This window comes from Aethalodelphis obliquidens, unplaced genomic scaffold (genome assembly GCF_003676395.1).
Source record: "Aethalodelphis obliquidens isolate GAN/ISIS:26980383/991018 unplaced genomic scaffold, ASM367639v1 scaffold9, whole genome shotgun sequence".
In the NCBI taxonomy this organism is placed as follows: domain Eukaryota; kingdom Metazoa; phylum Chordata; class Mammalia; order Artiodactyla; family Delphinidae; genus Aethalodelphis; species Aethalodelphis obliquidens.
In genome coordinates, this window is record NW_020837953.1 from 7,835,247 (window position 1) to 7,847,894 (window position 12,648).

At 53.5% G+C, this 12,648-nt stretch overlaps 1 protein-coding gene across 1 annotated transcript; it reads left to right on the top strand.

Moving 5' to 3' along the window:
* Positions 1-8,395, top strand: LDLRAD1 (low density lipoprotein receptor class A domain containing 1). The gene is made up of 6 exons (XM_027110679.1): positions 1-21; positions 525-576; positions 3,183-3,311; positions 5,631-5,768; positions 7,518-7,646; positions 8,247-8,395. The coding sequence occupies exons 1-6, from the start codon at positions 1-3 to the stop codon at positions 8,393-8,395; spliced, it is 618 nt and encodes a 205-aa protein (XP_026966480.1).
* The last annotated feature ends 4,253 nt before the right edge of the window (positions 8,396-12,648 follow it).

Consider the following 12,648-nt stretch of genomic DNA (forward strand, 5'->3'; position numbering starts at 1 on the left):
ATGAACAAGATCTTCCCCCAGGTAAGAGCTGCCCTGAGACAGCTCCTGACCAGGGGGAGCCAACCTCAGGCTAAGGGTGGGCAGTAAAGAGGGGAGACGCTGAGGTGACTCCGGTCCTCCACCACCCTGGAGGCTCTCTACGGGGACCCAACAGGTGAACCAGGTACACGGTTCAGGTGATAAGTGCTGGGAGGGGAGAAGAGGCCAAGGGAGAGAACGATCGACATTATGGGAGAGGACATCAGGGGGATCCTCTCCAAGGGGAGCCGCCTGAGCTGGTTTGAAGGATGAATGTTTACCAAGTGGACAGTGGAGGAAAAGGCATTCCAGGGCACAGTACAGGCATGGGTGTGGGAACGTGAAGTGGACGTGATGAGTTTGGGGCATTCAGCATGCTGGAGTGGGAGGGCCCGTGGTTTCCCCTGAGGCTCTTGGTGACACTTCTGAAAGACTTTTCAGTCTGGCTCCCTGAGGCTGGACCTCGCCTCACCTCAGCCCACCCCTCACTCTGTTCTCTTGGGCAGGGGGATGGCAATGTTGCTGCCGCTGGAAGCAAAGCCCTCCCCAGAAGGCAAGGTAAAGGACGGAAGGCCTGGGGCCAGTCCCTCCCCAACGTGGGGCTCCCTTGAAGCTGGACCGTTGCTACAGAGACACAAAGGGGGTTCCCTAAGGCTCCCGCTCTCTCAGACCTCTGTCCCCTTGCTCCCAGCATCTTGGCCAGCCATGATGACAGCCATTTGTTTAACAAGGCGGTTCATTCTCTCCATGCACAAGCATGTGTGGAGCATCTACTGTGTGCTGCCCACCTCACAGGCACAGAGCCACATATAGCGCCCCCGGTAACCTATAGAGGAAAGAGCTCTGGAGTCGAGTCCCTGGCTCAGAGGGTGACCTGGTGATTCTCTTTACCTCTGAGGGATAAAGTAGGCAGGATTACGCACTTACTTAGCACCTGCTCTTGGCCACTGGCTCACCTTGTGACCAGGACAGTTTGCTTTACCTCTGTGCAATAAAGGAAGGAAAGAACACATTTATTAAGAACTGCTATGTGTTTCCAATCTTGGCCTTCATTTGATCGTTTAAGGGAACAGCCCCAGAGAGGTAGCTACTACTAATAACTATCAGGATCAAGGATCAAGGCCCTGTTATGTGTCCGGCATCGCAGGGCCTGTTTCAACCCTCAGGACAGCTCTGAGAGGGGCTCCTATTAGGGGGCAATAACAGATGAGGCAGCTGAGATGAAGGGAGGTGAAGGTAGCTCAGCCAAGCTGGGGTCCCACACGGATGGGAGGAGGGAGGCAGGGTTCAAATTCGAATCAGGGACCCTCTGGTTGCAGAGCCCCGGTGCCTTCGCTGCTCCACACTGGCGCTTGTTTATTTCAAGCCTGGCTCACAGTGGGCATGTTGTGGGAAAATGGCCTCCTTTCCCCATCTGTCCCCTGGGGCATCGGCACCTAAGGGCTTTCAGGCTTTGAAGTGCAGCCTTCATCTGGCCGTGGGCCCCGAGGCTCTCCCGTGACCCCACCCACCCGTCCTGTGCTGCACAAATGTTTGAAGAGTGGCTGCTTGGCCAACCAGGATGCTGCTTCTTGCCAGCCTTCCCGCTGTCTCCCTGGTTACCTGAGTTTACAAGGGAGCCGTGGACTAAGGCTGCAGGGAATATGGGTTTTAGATTTATGCTGCATCTCCTACAGCATAGATCGGCTATCGTCTCCCTTCCCAATGCATGCCCACTCCAGGCTCCGGACACACAGGGCCACTTGCTGTCCCCCATATGCCATCCAGGCGCTCTCTGCCTGGAGTGCTCTCTCCTTGCACCTTCCCCTCGCCTGCCTGTGGAAATCCCACCCTCCTTCAAGCACCATGACACCTTGTTCACACTTTCTTAACCACACTTGCCACATGGCTCTGTGAGCAGCTGGTGTACAGGTATAGTCTGAGTACAGAGTAGGCAGCTCTGGAAATGTGAATGGATTATATGGAAATGACCTGAACTGACCTGAATTGGGCCCTTCCCTTGTTTCCTGGATCTCTAGATCAGAGTATTCAGAAAGCACCTACTGTGTGCCTGCCTACTATGTCCCCAGGCTGGATCCTGGGGACGTAGATGCATCAGACCCGTTCCTGCCCCCTCTCTGAGATAATTGTGCCCCAGAGGACAGCAGGAGTGCCCACACTCTTCTTTTTACCTGTCTACGTCTTGTCTTTTAAGTGCAACTACAAGCTTTTGGAGGGCAAGAGGATCAGAGCTGTGACTGCTTTTGTGTCCTCTACAGAGCAGGGCATCTAGTAGGATCCCAAGAAGACTTTGTTTCATTATTTCACAAGCAAGCAAATATTAAAGGATCGAAATCAGTTAAAGCAGGAGGACATCACCTAGTTCCACAGTACTTCAGATACAGAATGGCACATAGTAGATGCTCAATAAATATGAATAGTAGCTAAAACCTTTACAGCACTTACTATGTCCCAAGCACTGTTCTGATACAATACCTAGCTTAATCCACTCAACAACTCTAAGGTAGGCATTATGACCCCCATTTTCCACTTGAGGAAACAGACACAGAGAAGTAAAGTGGCTTTTCAGTGTGGCCCAACTGGAAAGTGGTGCAGCTGGGATTCCAGTCAGCATCCTGACGGATTGCTCCAGAATGAGCAATCAGTTGGCATGTGGAAAGGGCACCCGTTTGGGCAGCAAATAAGTGTGGATTCACATCCCAGCTCCACACAAGGTGACCTGAACCTTTTCTTCTCTGAGCCTCAGTCTCCTCATTTATAAAATAAATGTTGTCTTGAAAACTACAAATAATGGCTATGAAGGGCCTGCTTTGGTCTCTGCCCCATGGTAGGGGCTTGATACGCAGGTGTACATCTCTCTCTTCCTCCTGAGGAGACAGCCTCATGGAAGGACAGGAGGGTGAGGGGGGTGGAGCAGAGACCTGGGACCCTCATCCTGACTGCCACTCACCAGCAACTGGAGCTGGGCCAGAGACAGGTGTTTGGTGGGGGTGGCCCACAAGCAGAGCCGAGAACATAATGGTGGACTTGGGAGCCCTCTCCTCCAGGGAAGCCTGTCCTGCCTCCAGGACCCCAGTGGGTAGGGACCACTAGTAGCAGTCAGGGCAGGGAATCTCTGGGCCCCAGCACTGGCTGCTCCATCACTGGTTTCCCATCCCACACAGCAGACCGGAGCCCTTTCTGCTGCTCGTGCCGAGGGGCCTGCCTCTCAGCCTTCCTGATGCTCCTGCTGGCAACTCTTGCAGCCCTGATTGCCCTGGTCACCATCCTTGGACCCCCACCTCGCACGCCAGGTCAGGGTGGGCAAGAGAGGGTGGGACAGACTTGTTGGGAGGGGAGGGAGACACAGAGAGATGGGGGAAAACTGACCCTGCCTGGCTTCTCCATGAAATGACTTTTGGACAGTTCCTTAGGGTGCATGTGCAGACACACACAGACACTGACATATACACATCTCTGAGCTTCCATTTGCACATCTATAAGCATGAGCTATTGAGAGGACCCAGCTCTGATGCCACCTCCTCCAGGAAGACCTCCCTGCCTGCCTGGTTTAGGAACCTTGTCTCAGCTCCCATAACTCTCACACTTCCTCTTCCCCGAGTCTGCTCACCCTGGGTGGTGTCATCCATCTGCCTGTCTGCCTTCGCCACAGAGGACAGGGGCCTGTCCAACATATCCCTGAGGCCCGACTTCAGTGGTGAGCCCCAACACCGACCCTGCCATCATGCAGCTAACAGTTTGGAGAGTGAGGCGGATATTAATCCAATAAGTACAGTAAGGCAGGGTTAGTGGGGGCTCTGAGAGTCTGGAGCAGGCCTCTGACCCAGTCCAGGAGTCAGGAAGGGCTCCTTGAGCAGTGAAAGGGGGCTGAGGCATGAAGGGAAAGTGGGATTGGTTAGTGGAAGGGGTGGCAGGAAAACCACAGGGAACACCCTGTGCAGAGTCCCTGGGATGGGAGGAAATGTGAGGAGAAGGTCAGTGGACACGAAGGACAGAGCAGTGGGTGGGGCCGAGGTCCAGGGCCTCAAAGGCTGCACTGGGGAGCGAGGTCACCATCCAGAGAGCCATGGGCGGGGATTAAGCTGGGGGCAGGGTGTCAGCAGGCCTACCTTTCTGAGAGATGGCTCTGTCACCTAGCAGGAGGTGCTAAGGGGACAGGTGGAGTAGGGGGTAAAATCCACAGTACCCTACATGCCTGAGCATGGGCGCTGGGGATAGATATGAGCACGCAAGGAGCTGCCTGCATGTATGTACCTGTGCGTCTGTGTGTTTATGTGTGCGTGTACGTGTGTGTGCAGGTATCTACGCACACGTCTGTGTATGCAGGTACATATCTGTGTGTGTGTGCCCGTGTGTGTACATGTCTGTATATGTGCGAGTGTACTGATGTATGTCTGTGTGAGCAGCTGTGTGTGTGTGACAATGTAACTGTCTCTGAGGGTCGGCCTCCTCACACTAGCTGAGGCAGTTCCAGGAGATGAGCCGTGGTTCACATGTGCACAAACACACAGGCACAAACCCGCTCCCACGTCCAACCTGCACTCATGCGTGTACACATGCACAGCCTGCGGAGCCGGACCTCCCAGTCCGTCTGTCGGTTTCTCTCCCCTAATTCTTTGGGGGAGGCCCCAGGGTTGGGTGTTCCCCGCAGTGGGATGGAAGGGCAGACTCTCAGAAGGATGGACACTCAGATGGTCCCCACCATTCCTGGACGCTGGGGAGGCGACCCGGCCTCAGGAAAGAGCAGAGGCAGCAGCCTGGGTTATTAGCCGTGTGGCCAGGCATGTCACACCTCTCTGAGTCTTACTTTCCTCATCTAGGAAATGGGGCTAATGATGACACCTCACAGAAGTTTTTGGGGAAACAATAGAATAAAAATGTGAAGGCGCTTTGCAGCCCGTAAAGTTGTCCCAGATGTAAGGGATTGTGGCATAACGGTCCCCAGCCAGCCCCAGGACGTTGCCTCTGACACCTTCACCTGCACCAGGAGCCCCACTGTGAAAGCCACTTCACTGACTTGAGCACTGTCCTCAGGAACTCCCCGTGAGACAGTCATTCAATAAACCATGACTTTCTCTGCATTCTCTCTAGGGTTATTCAAACAGAGAGGCTTTTTTTTTTTTTTTTCCGGAAAACGGGCCTCTCACTGTTGTGAACTCTCCCATTGCGGAGCAACAGGCTCCGGACACGCAGCCTCAGCGGCCATGGCTCACGGGCCCAGCCGTTCCGCGGCATGTGGGATCCTCCCAGACTGGGGCACGAACCCGTGTCCCCTGCATCGGCAGGCGGACTCTCAACCACAGTGCCACCAGGGAAGCCCACACACAGAGGCTTTTATGTAATCTCCCCAACTGTCCTGTGGGGTGTGTGCTATGATCCCTATCTTGCAGAAAGGAACCTGAGGCACAGAGAGGTTGGGTCATTTGCCCATGGTCACACAGCTGGCAAGTGGTTGAGCTGGGCCTTGGACCCCATCTCTGACGCTGAGCCCAGTGTCCTCCCCACTGCCCCAGCCTCTCACCCCAGCTCAGGTGGGGCTCAGTGGGGAGAACTTGGTGATGCCCTTGTAAACACCACCCTTGACCCTTCCGGGGCTCGCCCTGCCCACTCAGGGGCCCAGCCCTGTGTGACACAGATGAACAGGACGGGCTTCCTATGCCACGACCGGAGGAGCTGCATCCCAGCCAGCAGGGTCTGTGATGGCGTCCACACCTGTGCCCACGGCGAGGACGAGGAGGAGGCCTTGTGCCGTGAGTAGTTACTCCAGGGCCCCTTGGGAGTTGCCTCCCCCAACTCCAGCTCTCCCTGCAGTCATACTGAAGCTTGACCACCCCTGAACATACCAGGTACCCTGATGTCCTCAGGCCTTTGCTTATATGCTGCCCTCAGCCAGGAACATCTTCCCCCGCCCTGTCCCACTCACACGCACACACATGTACCCACACTAGGAGATGCCTCCACTCTGTGCATCTCCGTGTCCAGAGAACCTGTGTACAACCCTCAAGGCAGATTTCAAGTGCTACCTCCTCCAGGAAGCCTTCCCTGACACCCAAACTAAATTACGTTCCCTCGTTTGGGCTCTCACAACTCCTGTGCTTCCCTGCACCCCAGCCCTAGTCACACTGGTTGTCACTCTCAATTGGCATGTTTGCCACCCCCATCAGACTGTGAACTCCTATGGGGCAAACCTAATCTGCTTGATATTGGGGCCCAGTGCCTGGTGCAGGGCACTGCACAGAGAGGTATCAAGAATGATTTGCTGAATAAATGATGAAATGAGTGAATGAATGGGAAGGTCTAGTCCCAGACCTTAGAGACCTGACAGTTCTCAAGAGAGAGGAGTGTGGCACTTGCCACAGAGGAGGGAGAGAGCCTGGTGAGTCGGAGTGGTGGGATGGGGTAGCTTACGGGGGAAGGGTCATTGCATCATGGACCCTCAAGACCAGAAGAGATCTTAAAGGTCATCTAGTCCATGTCCCAGCTCATGCCCAAATCCCCTCTGCCTCTGCTTACACTCCCAGGATGGTAAGCTCACTACAGTTTGAAGCAGCTGCTCCCGTCATTGCCTGGTTTTTCCATGGGAACGTCTCCCTTGTACTGAGTTTAGGGCTGCCTCCCAGTAGCATCCTTGGTTGGTTCCAACTCTGCCCTCTCGTTAACCCCTGCCCCCCAAGAACCACATTTCAATCTGTCTCCCATGATGATGCCACTGCATGGATTTGGAGATTGTTTTCTTGTCCCCCATGAGTGTCCTCTTACCCGGGCCACCCTCTGAACTCCCAGTCACCCCCTTATGATTGGTCTTCCCCACTCCACCAGCACTCTACAGAACACATACCAAATGCCCATGTCCCTCTCCCTGGACTGGCCCCAGAAGCATCCATGACACTCCTGGCTGGCTCTGGTGAGTCCAAGGAACAAAGGATTTTCCCCGCCCAAGTCTGGGTTATATCTCTAATGATGTGGCCTGAGTTTGTGTTAATTTTTGGTATACCTGTCACACTGCTGTCTAACACAGAACCCACTTTCAAGAAAGATACTCTGACTCTCTTTCACAAAGCATGTGATCCCACATTCCCTGAGTTCTGGGACCCAAGTGCAAGGCTTCATATTTATTCTTGTTATGTTCCAGTCGGAGGAGGCTTCCTGGAGGTGAAGGAACTTGAACCTGGACTTGCAGGTGGAATGGTTTTGGACAAGTGTCAAGGAGGACTTTTCTGGAGGGAGGAATAAAGCAAGCAATGGTGTGGAGTGGGAAGGCGCAAGAGCTGAGAAGGGAGAAGTGGCTCTGGGCATTCTATTGGGCGAACAGGGAAAGAACCCTCCTCTCTCCTTGACGACCTCCTCCCCAAGAAACCTCCTTTTGCCCTTCCTGGATAGATGGCAGTGACCCCAAGTTTGACAGCTGCCAGCGTGGCCAGGACAATCCACCTCCAGATAGTCCTGAGGCAGCTGCAGCCAGATGTGGACTTCCTCCTGCCTCATCTCTCCCTCTGTAGGAGACACGCCCCAGAGCTTCCCGGGCTTCCTCGTGGCTCACTGCGGAGACCCCGCTTCCTGGATCTACTCAGACCAAAAGTGTGATGGGATCAACAACTGTGGGGACTGCTCAGATGAACTGAGCCCAGGTAGGGGTCTGGGCACAAGCTTGGCTGGGGCAGGTGGCCAGGCAGTGGCCAGAGGGCAGAAGTTAAACAGAGAGAATCTCCAAAGTTCCCCCTGCATCCCCTTCTTGCATCCTAGGAAGAAGTTTTCCACTCCTCCTTGAATGCCTCAAGTGGTAGGGTGCTCACTACCACTCCAAGGGGCTCCTTCTGGAGAGTTATTCTTCTGTGGTGGGAAACTTGCTTTCAGGGTCGCAGATGAGGAAACTGGGACCCAGAGGGCAGTCATGTAAGGAGTATGTACATGGCCCAGCCAGGATTTGAACCTGGGCTTCCTTCATCTTCTCTGCACCACCCAACAACCCTGTGAGGAAAGGAAGGCAGGAATCGCTGGCCCCAGTTTATATGTAGGTAAACTGAGACCAGAGAGGAGAAGTGACTTAATATGATGAGTGATAGGAAGGGGGCTTGGGTGTAAACCCAGGTTTCCTGACTCTAAGACGAGTTCTTTCACTGCTCCAGAGTTTCCTTTCAATTTCTTCCCCAGTGTTCAACCCAGAGCTAGAGAGTGCCCTGGTGCATGGGGCATTCCAGGACAGAGCAGCTGCTCTTCTGTCTTCCCAGTGACTGTGTGCCCGCCCTGCGGCCCTGGCTGGTGGCGCTGTCCCTCGACCGTCTTCAAATATTGCAGCTGTATCCCCAGGAGCCTCTGCCGTGATCACGTGCAGCACTGCTCTGACTGGTCTGATGAGTACTCCTGTCCTGGACCCTGAATGGGTCACCCAGGCCAGAGTGGGAGGCTGGTTTGGAATGGCACTGATAACCTGTCACATGTGCTATGAATCCAAGTACACAAGGGCAGGAAGGAGCCTTCGAGATCATGTAGTGGGATCTACACACAGTTGTCTCTGAATAGGAATTGCCTCTCCTGCTTTCAAGTTTTTCAGCCTCTGCTTGAATTCTTCCAGTGACGGGGAGCTCACTACCATGTTAGGCAACTCCTAACAAAGACGAAGGGAATACGCTTCCATGATCGGAGGCCTGCCTCTGGTGCCACACAGAGGAAATCTGCTCCTCCACTCCAAGACAGGCTTGCAGATACTGACCTTGTCACCCCTTGGAGAAAAGATAAGTCTTGGCCTTAAACACCAAGCTGAGAATTTAGCCCTTATGGATGGCACATATATGAAGTATATGCCACTTCCTGCCCTTTTGATACCTAAGGCAGATATTCCTGGGCTTGGATGCAGCCTCAGTGTTTTCTCAGCTCAGTAATCCTAGCAGGTCCCACTGATGGATCACATGAGATGCACATGAGACGGGGTACTTGTCATCCTGCCCCTAGGAAGCCACCCTAGGAAGCTCTGAGCTGTAGGAAGAACAGCTTGAGGAGCGCCCCCCCGCTCCGTCCATCCCTTCTCTTCCCAACCACTCCCACCCTCACCCCGTGACCAGCTGCCCAACAAAACAGCCCAGGTTCCTTCAAGTAGGGATTGTATTTTGGTTTTGGAGCCTGAGTGAAGGAGTTGTTTCTCGGCATACATTTCCAGCTTCACAGCACCCAGGCAGGCAAGGATGGATATCCCCATTAAACAGATGAGGAAACTGTGGCCCAGAGGGAGAAATAACCAGGATCATACAGCAGAGTAAGGGCTGGAACTGGGACTCAAATACCATCCATGGTGTCCCAACCCCAAAGTCTTTCCATCTACCAGTGTGACTCTATCTTGGCCAGGGTGGAGGCAGAGTCTCTGTCGTGTATTTAAAAAGGTAGCTTGGGGCTTCCCTGGTGGCGCAGTAGTAGAGAGTCCGCCTGCCGATGCAGGGGACATGGGTTCGTGCCCCGGTCCGGGAAGATCCCACATGCCGCGGAGCGGCTGAGCCCATGAGCCATGGCCGCTGAGCCTGTGCGTCCGGAGCCTGTGCTCTGCAACGGGAGAGGCCACAACAGTGAGAGGCCCGCGTACCGCAAAATAAAACAAAAAACAAATAAAAAGGTAGCTTGAGGGTCAGAAAGCGTCCCACCCTTATTCTGAAAGATGGACTTGGAATCTGGCCAGTAAGGGACTCCTGTTGAGGGAGACGGACATATCCCCACTGGAAATTAATAAAATCAGCTCTGTGTATCAGTCTCACGTGAGTTTTGAAATAAATACGGGCACCAAGAGAGACGGGTGAGCTCTAGTTCATTCACTGCCACGTTAATTCATTCACTCACACACTAAACAGTCTCTGTACGCCTGCTCTGTGCCAAGCCGGGCGCCAGGCACCCAGGAGTGAGCAGGCCTGGGTCCAACACTGGAGGAGCACAGGGTCCCACGGAGGAGGCACCTCACACTGGGAGGCGGGGTGGGACAGCAGAAAAGGCTGGGCTGAAGGTGCCAAGGAGGGGCCTTCGGGAGCCAGGACACAATCGTGTTTGGGGCTCTGATGAGCTGAAGATCAGTTCCCGGAACGGGATGCCTCAGTGATCCTGCCTGGGGGAGGCTCAGCAATGGGCTCTGGCATCTTCGGCTGAGTTTCTCTCCAAGTGCAGCACAAGTGAGGTACTACGGGCACACTCAGGCCATCCTTGGTTCTGAAGACTGATCCAGAGCAGCCGCTCCTTCCCCGAGGAGGGCAGGAGAATTTCCAGTGGTACAGGTGGAGGAGAAGGCATTTCCGGCTGAGGGGCCTCAGGAAGAAAGGCGTGGGAATGCCCAGCAGGCCACATGGCCAAAGCAATAGAACAGGAGGAGGTGAGGAGGTGGGCAAGGACATGGTCCTGGAGGGCATAGTGCGTCACACTTCATCCTAAGGGCAGTGGGTGTCATCTGGAAGTCACCTGGAGCTAGTGACCTTTAATTACAAAAGTCCAAGAAGAACATGCCAGGGCATGACCAAGTGGGCAGAGAAGAGAGGATGATCAAGGGCTATTTACTGGTGGAACATGTGTGTGTGTGGCGGGGAGGGAAGTAGGGAGAATGAGGACAGCAGGGGCCCCGAAGCCTGAGAGAGGACAAGAGAGTTGAGCTGACTGACCCCTGAGGAACAAGAAAAGTTTCAGAAACTCATTCCAGCATTCAAATACCAACATGTTCCTGACACCCTGAGCATCCGTTGTTGAAAACAAGGTCACTGGGGAGAGGCCAAGGAAGAGGGAGCCTATGTTTGCTCATGCTGAAACTGCACAACTCTCATGGGGATTTGAATCCGTTGTCTTTTCATTGGGATCGCATACCTGGTCTCAGGACTTAACGAAACTCAGGTTCTTTATGTCTCTTGGCAGAAAGAATTCAGTGAGAGACAAAGTGATAGGTAACAAGTGGATTTATTTAGAGAGATACATATTCCATAGACAGAATGTGGTCCATCTCAAAAGTTGAGAATGGCCCTGGGAAAAGCACACTCCACAGACGAGTGTGGGCCATCTCAGAAGGCGAGAGGCCCCGAAATATGGAGTGGTTAGTTTTTATGGGCTGGGTAAATTCATAGGCTAACGAATGAGAGGATTGTTCCAACTATTTTGGGAAACGGGCAGAGATTGGTATTGGGCCACCGCCCACTTTTTGACATTTTATGGTTAGCCTTGGAACTGTCATGGCGCCTGTGGGTGTGTCATTTAGCATTTGCTAATATATTACAATGAGTGTATAATGAGGCTTAAGGTCCACTGGAAATTGAATCTTCCACCATCTTGGACCTAACGGTTCTAACCAGTGTTTGTTGTATCCTCAAGGGCTATGTCATTCTATTATAGGTTGTGCCCTGCCCACTTCCCTGCTGTTTCAAGATCAGTCAGCCTCGGTGGTTCAGGTGTAGGAGAGGCCCAGTTCCTGCCAGGGGCTGGTGGTGCTGCAGTTGGTCCCCGCGAGAGAGACAGGGAGACCTCAGTGGTCATCCATTCCTGGGCTTCTTCACTGGGCTGTGGCTTTCTCAGAAAAATGCCCAGAGGCACTGGCACCACGGGTTGCACATAATTCTGCCCTCCCCTCCCTACCAAGCCCATCTGTGGGCCTGTTGCAGGAAGGGGACCCCTTCCAGGGCCGGAGAGTGGGCCTCTTGTCTAACACTTGGAAATGAATTATCTGAGGAGACATGTGTACTTGAAATAGGAGGGAAGGGGTTAGGGCACAACCTTTCAAAGAACGACATAGCCCAAGGACATGACGTAAACTGATTAGAACCAAATGGGTCCAAGATGGAGGACCAGTCAACTTCCACTAGACCTTGAGCCTCAGTATACGCTCACATCAGAAAGCTAAATGACACACCCACAGGCACCATGACAGTTCCAAGGCCGACCATAAGGATCAAAAAGTGGGCGGTGGCCCAATTCCTGGAAATCCCCGCCCCTTCCCAAAATAGCTGGAATACTCTTCCCACTCATTGGCCTATGAAATTGCCCAGCCCTATAAAAGCTGACAACCCCATACCCTGGTGCCTTTCTCACCTTCTGAGATGGCCCACACTCTGTCTGTGGAGTGTGCTTCTCTCCAAATAAATCCACTTCTTACCTATTACTTTGTCTCTCACTGAATTCTTTCTGCGATGAGACATCAAGAAGCTGAGCTTCATTAAGTCCTGAAACCAGGTGTGTGATCTCAGTTGGAATACTATGGGTTTTGGCTGGGTTTGAGTCCCGGCAGTGTGGGTTCAAGTCCCAATCTGGGTTTTGGCAGGGTCCGAGTCCCGGCACATGGGTTCACGTCCCAGTCTGAGGTGCACGGTTTCATACTGACAAAGCAAAACACTTTATTGGGAAGGGGCGCCTGGGCGGAGAGCAGGAAAGTAAGGGAACCCAGGAGAACAGCTCTGCCACGTGGCTCACAGTCTCAGGTTTTATGGTAATAGGGTTAATTTCAGGGTTGTCTCTGGCCAGTCATCTTGCTTGGCCCATATTTGGTCTGACTCAGGGTCCTTCCTGGTGGGACCTCTTGTTGTGAGACAACCCATGAGTAGTTATCACCGTGTCTGGCCAAGGCAGGCGGTTTCAGTCCACGGTTCCCTAACAGGCCCATGGGGTTAAGATTCTTCGTTTTACAGG

Coding starts and splice junctions, on each gene's coding strand:
- LDLRAD1 (XM_027110679.1), top strand. CDS start 1: ATGAACAAGATCTTCCCCCAG. Junction 5,769..7,517: donor CGAGGAGGAGGCCTTGTGCC/GTGAGTAGTTAC, acceptor CTCCCTCTGTAG/GAGACACGCCCCAGAGCTTC. Junction 7,647..8,246: donor CTCAGATGAACTGAGCCCAG/GTAGGGGTCTGG, acceptor CTGTCTTCCCAG/TGACTGTGTGCCCGCCCTGC.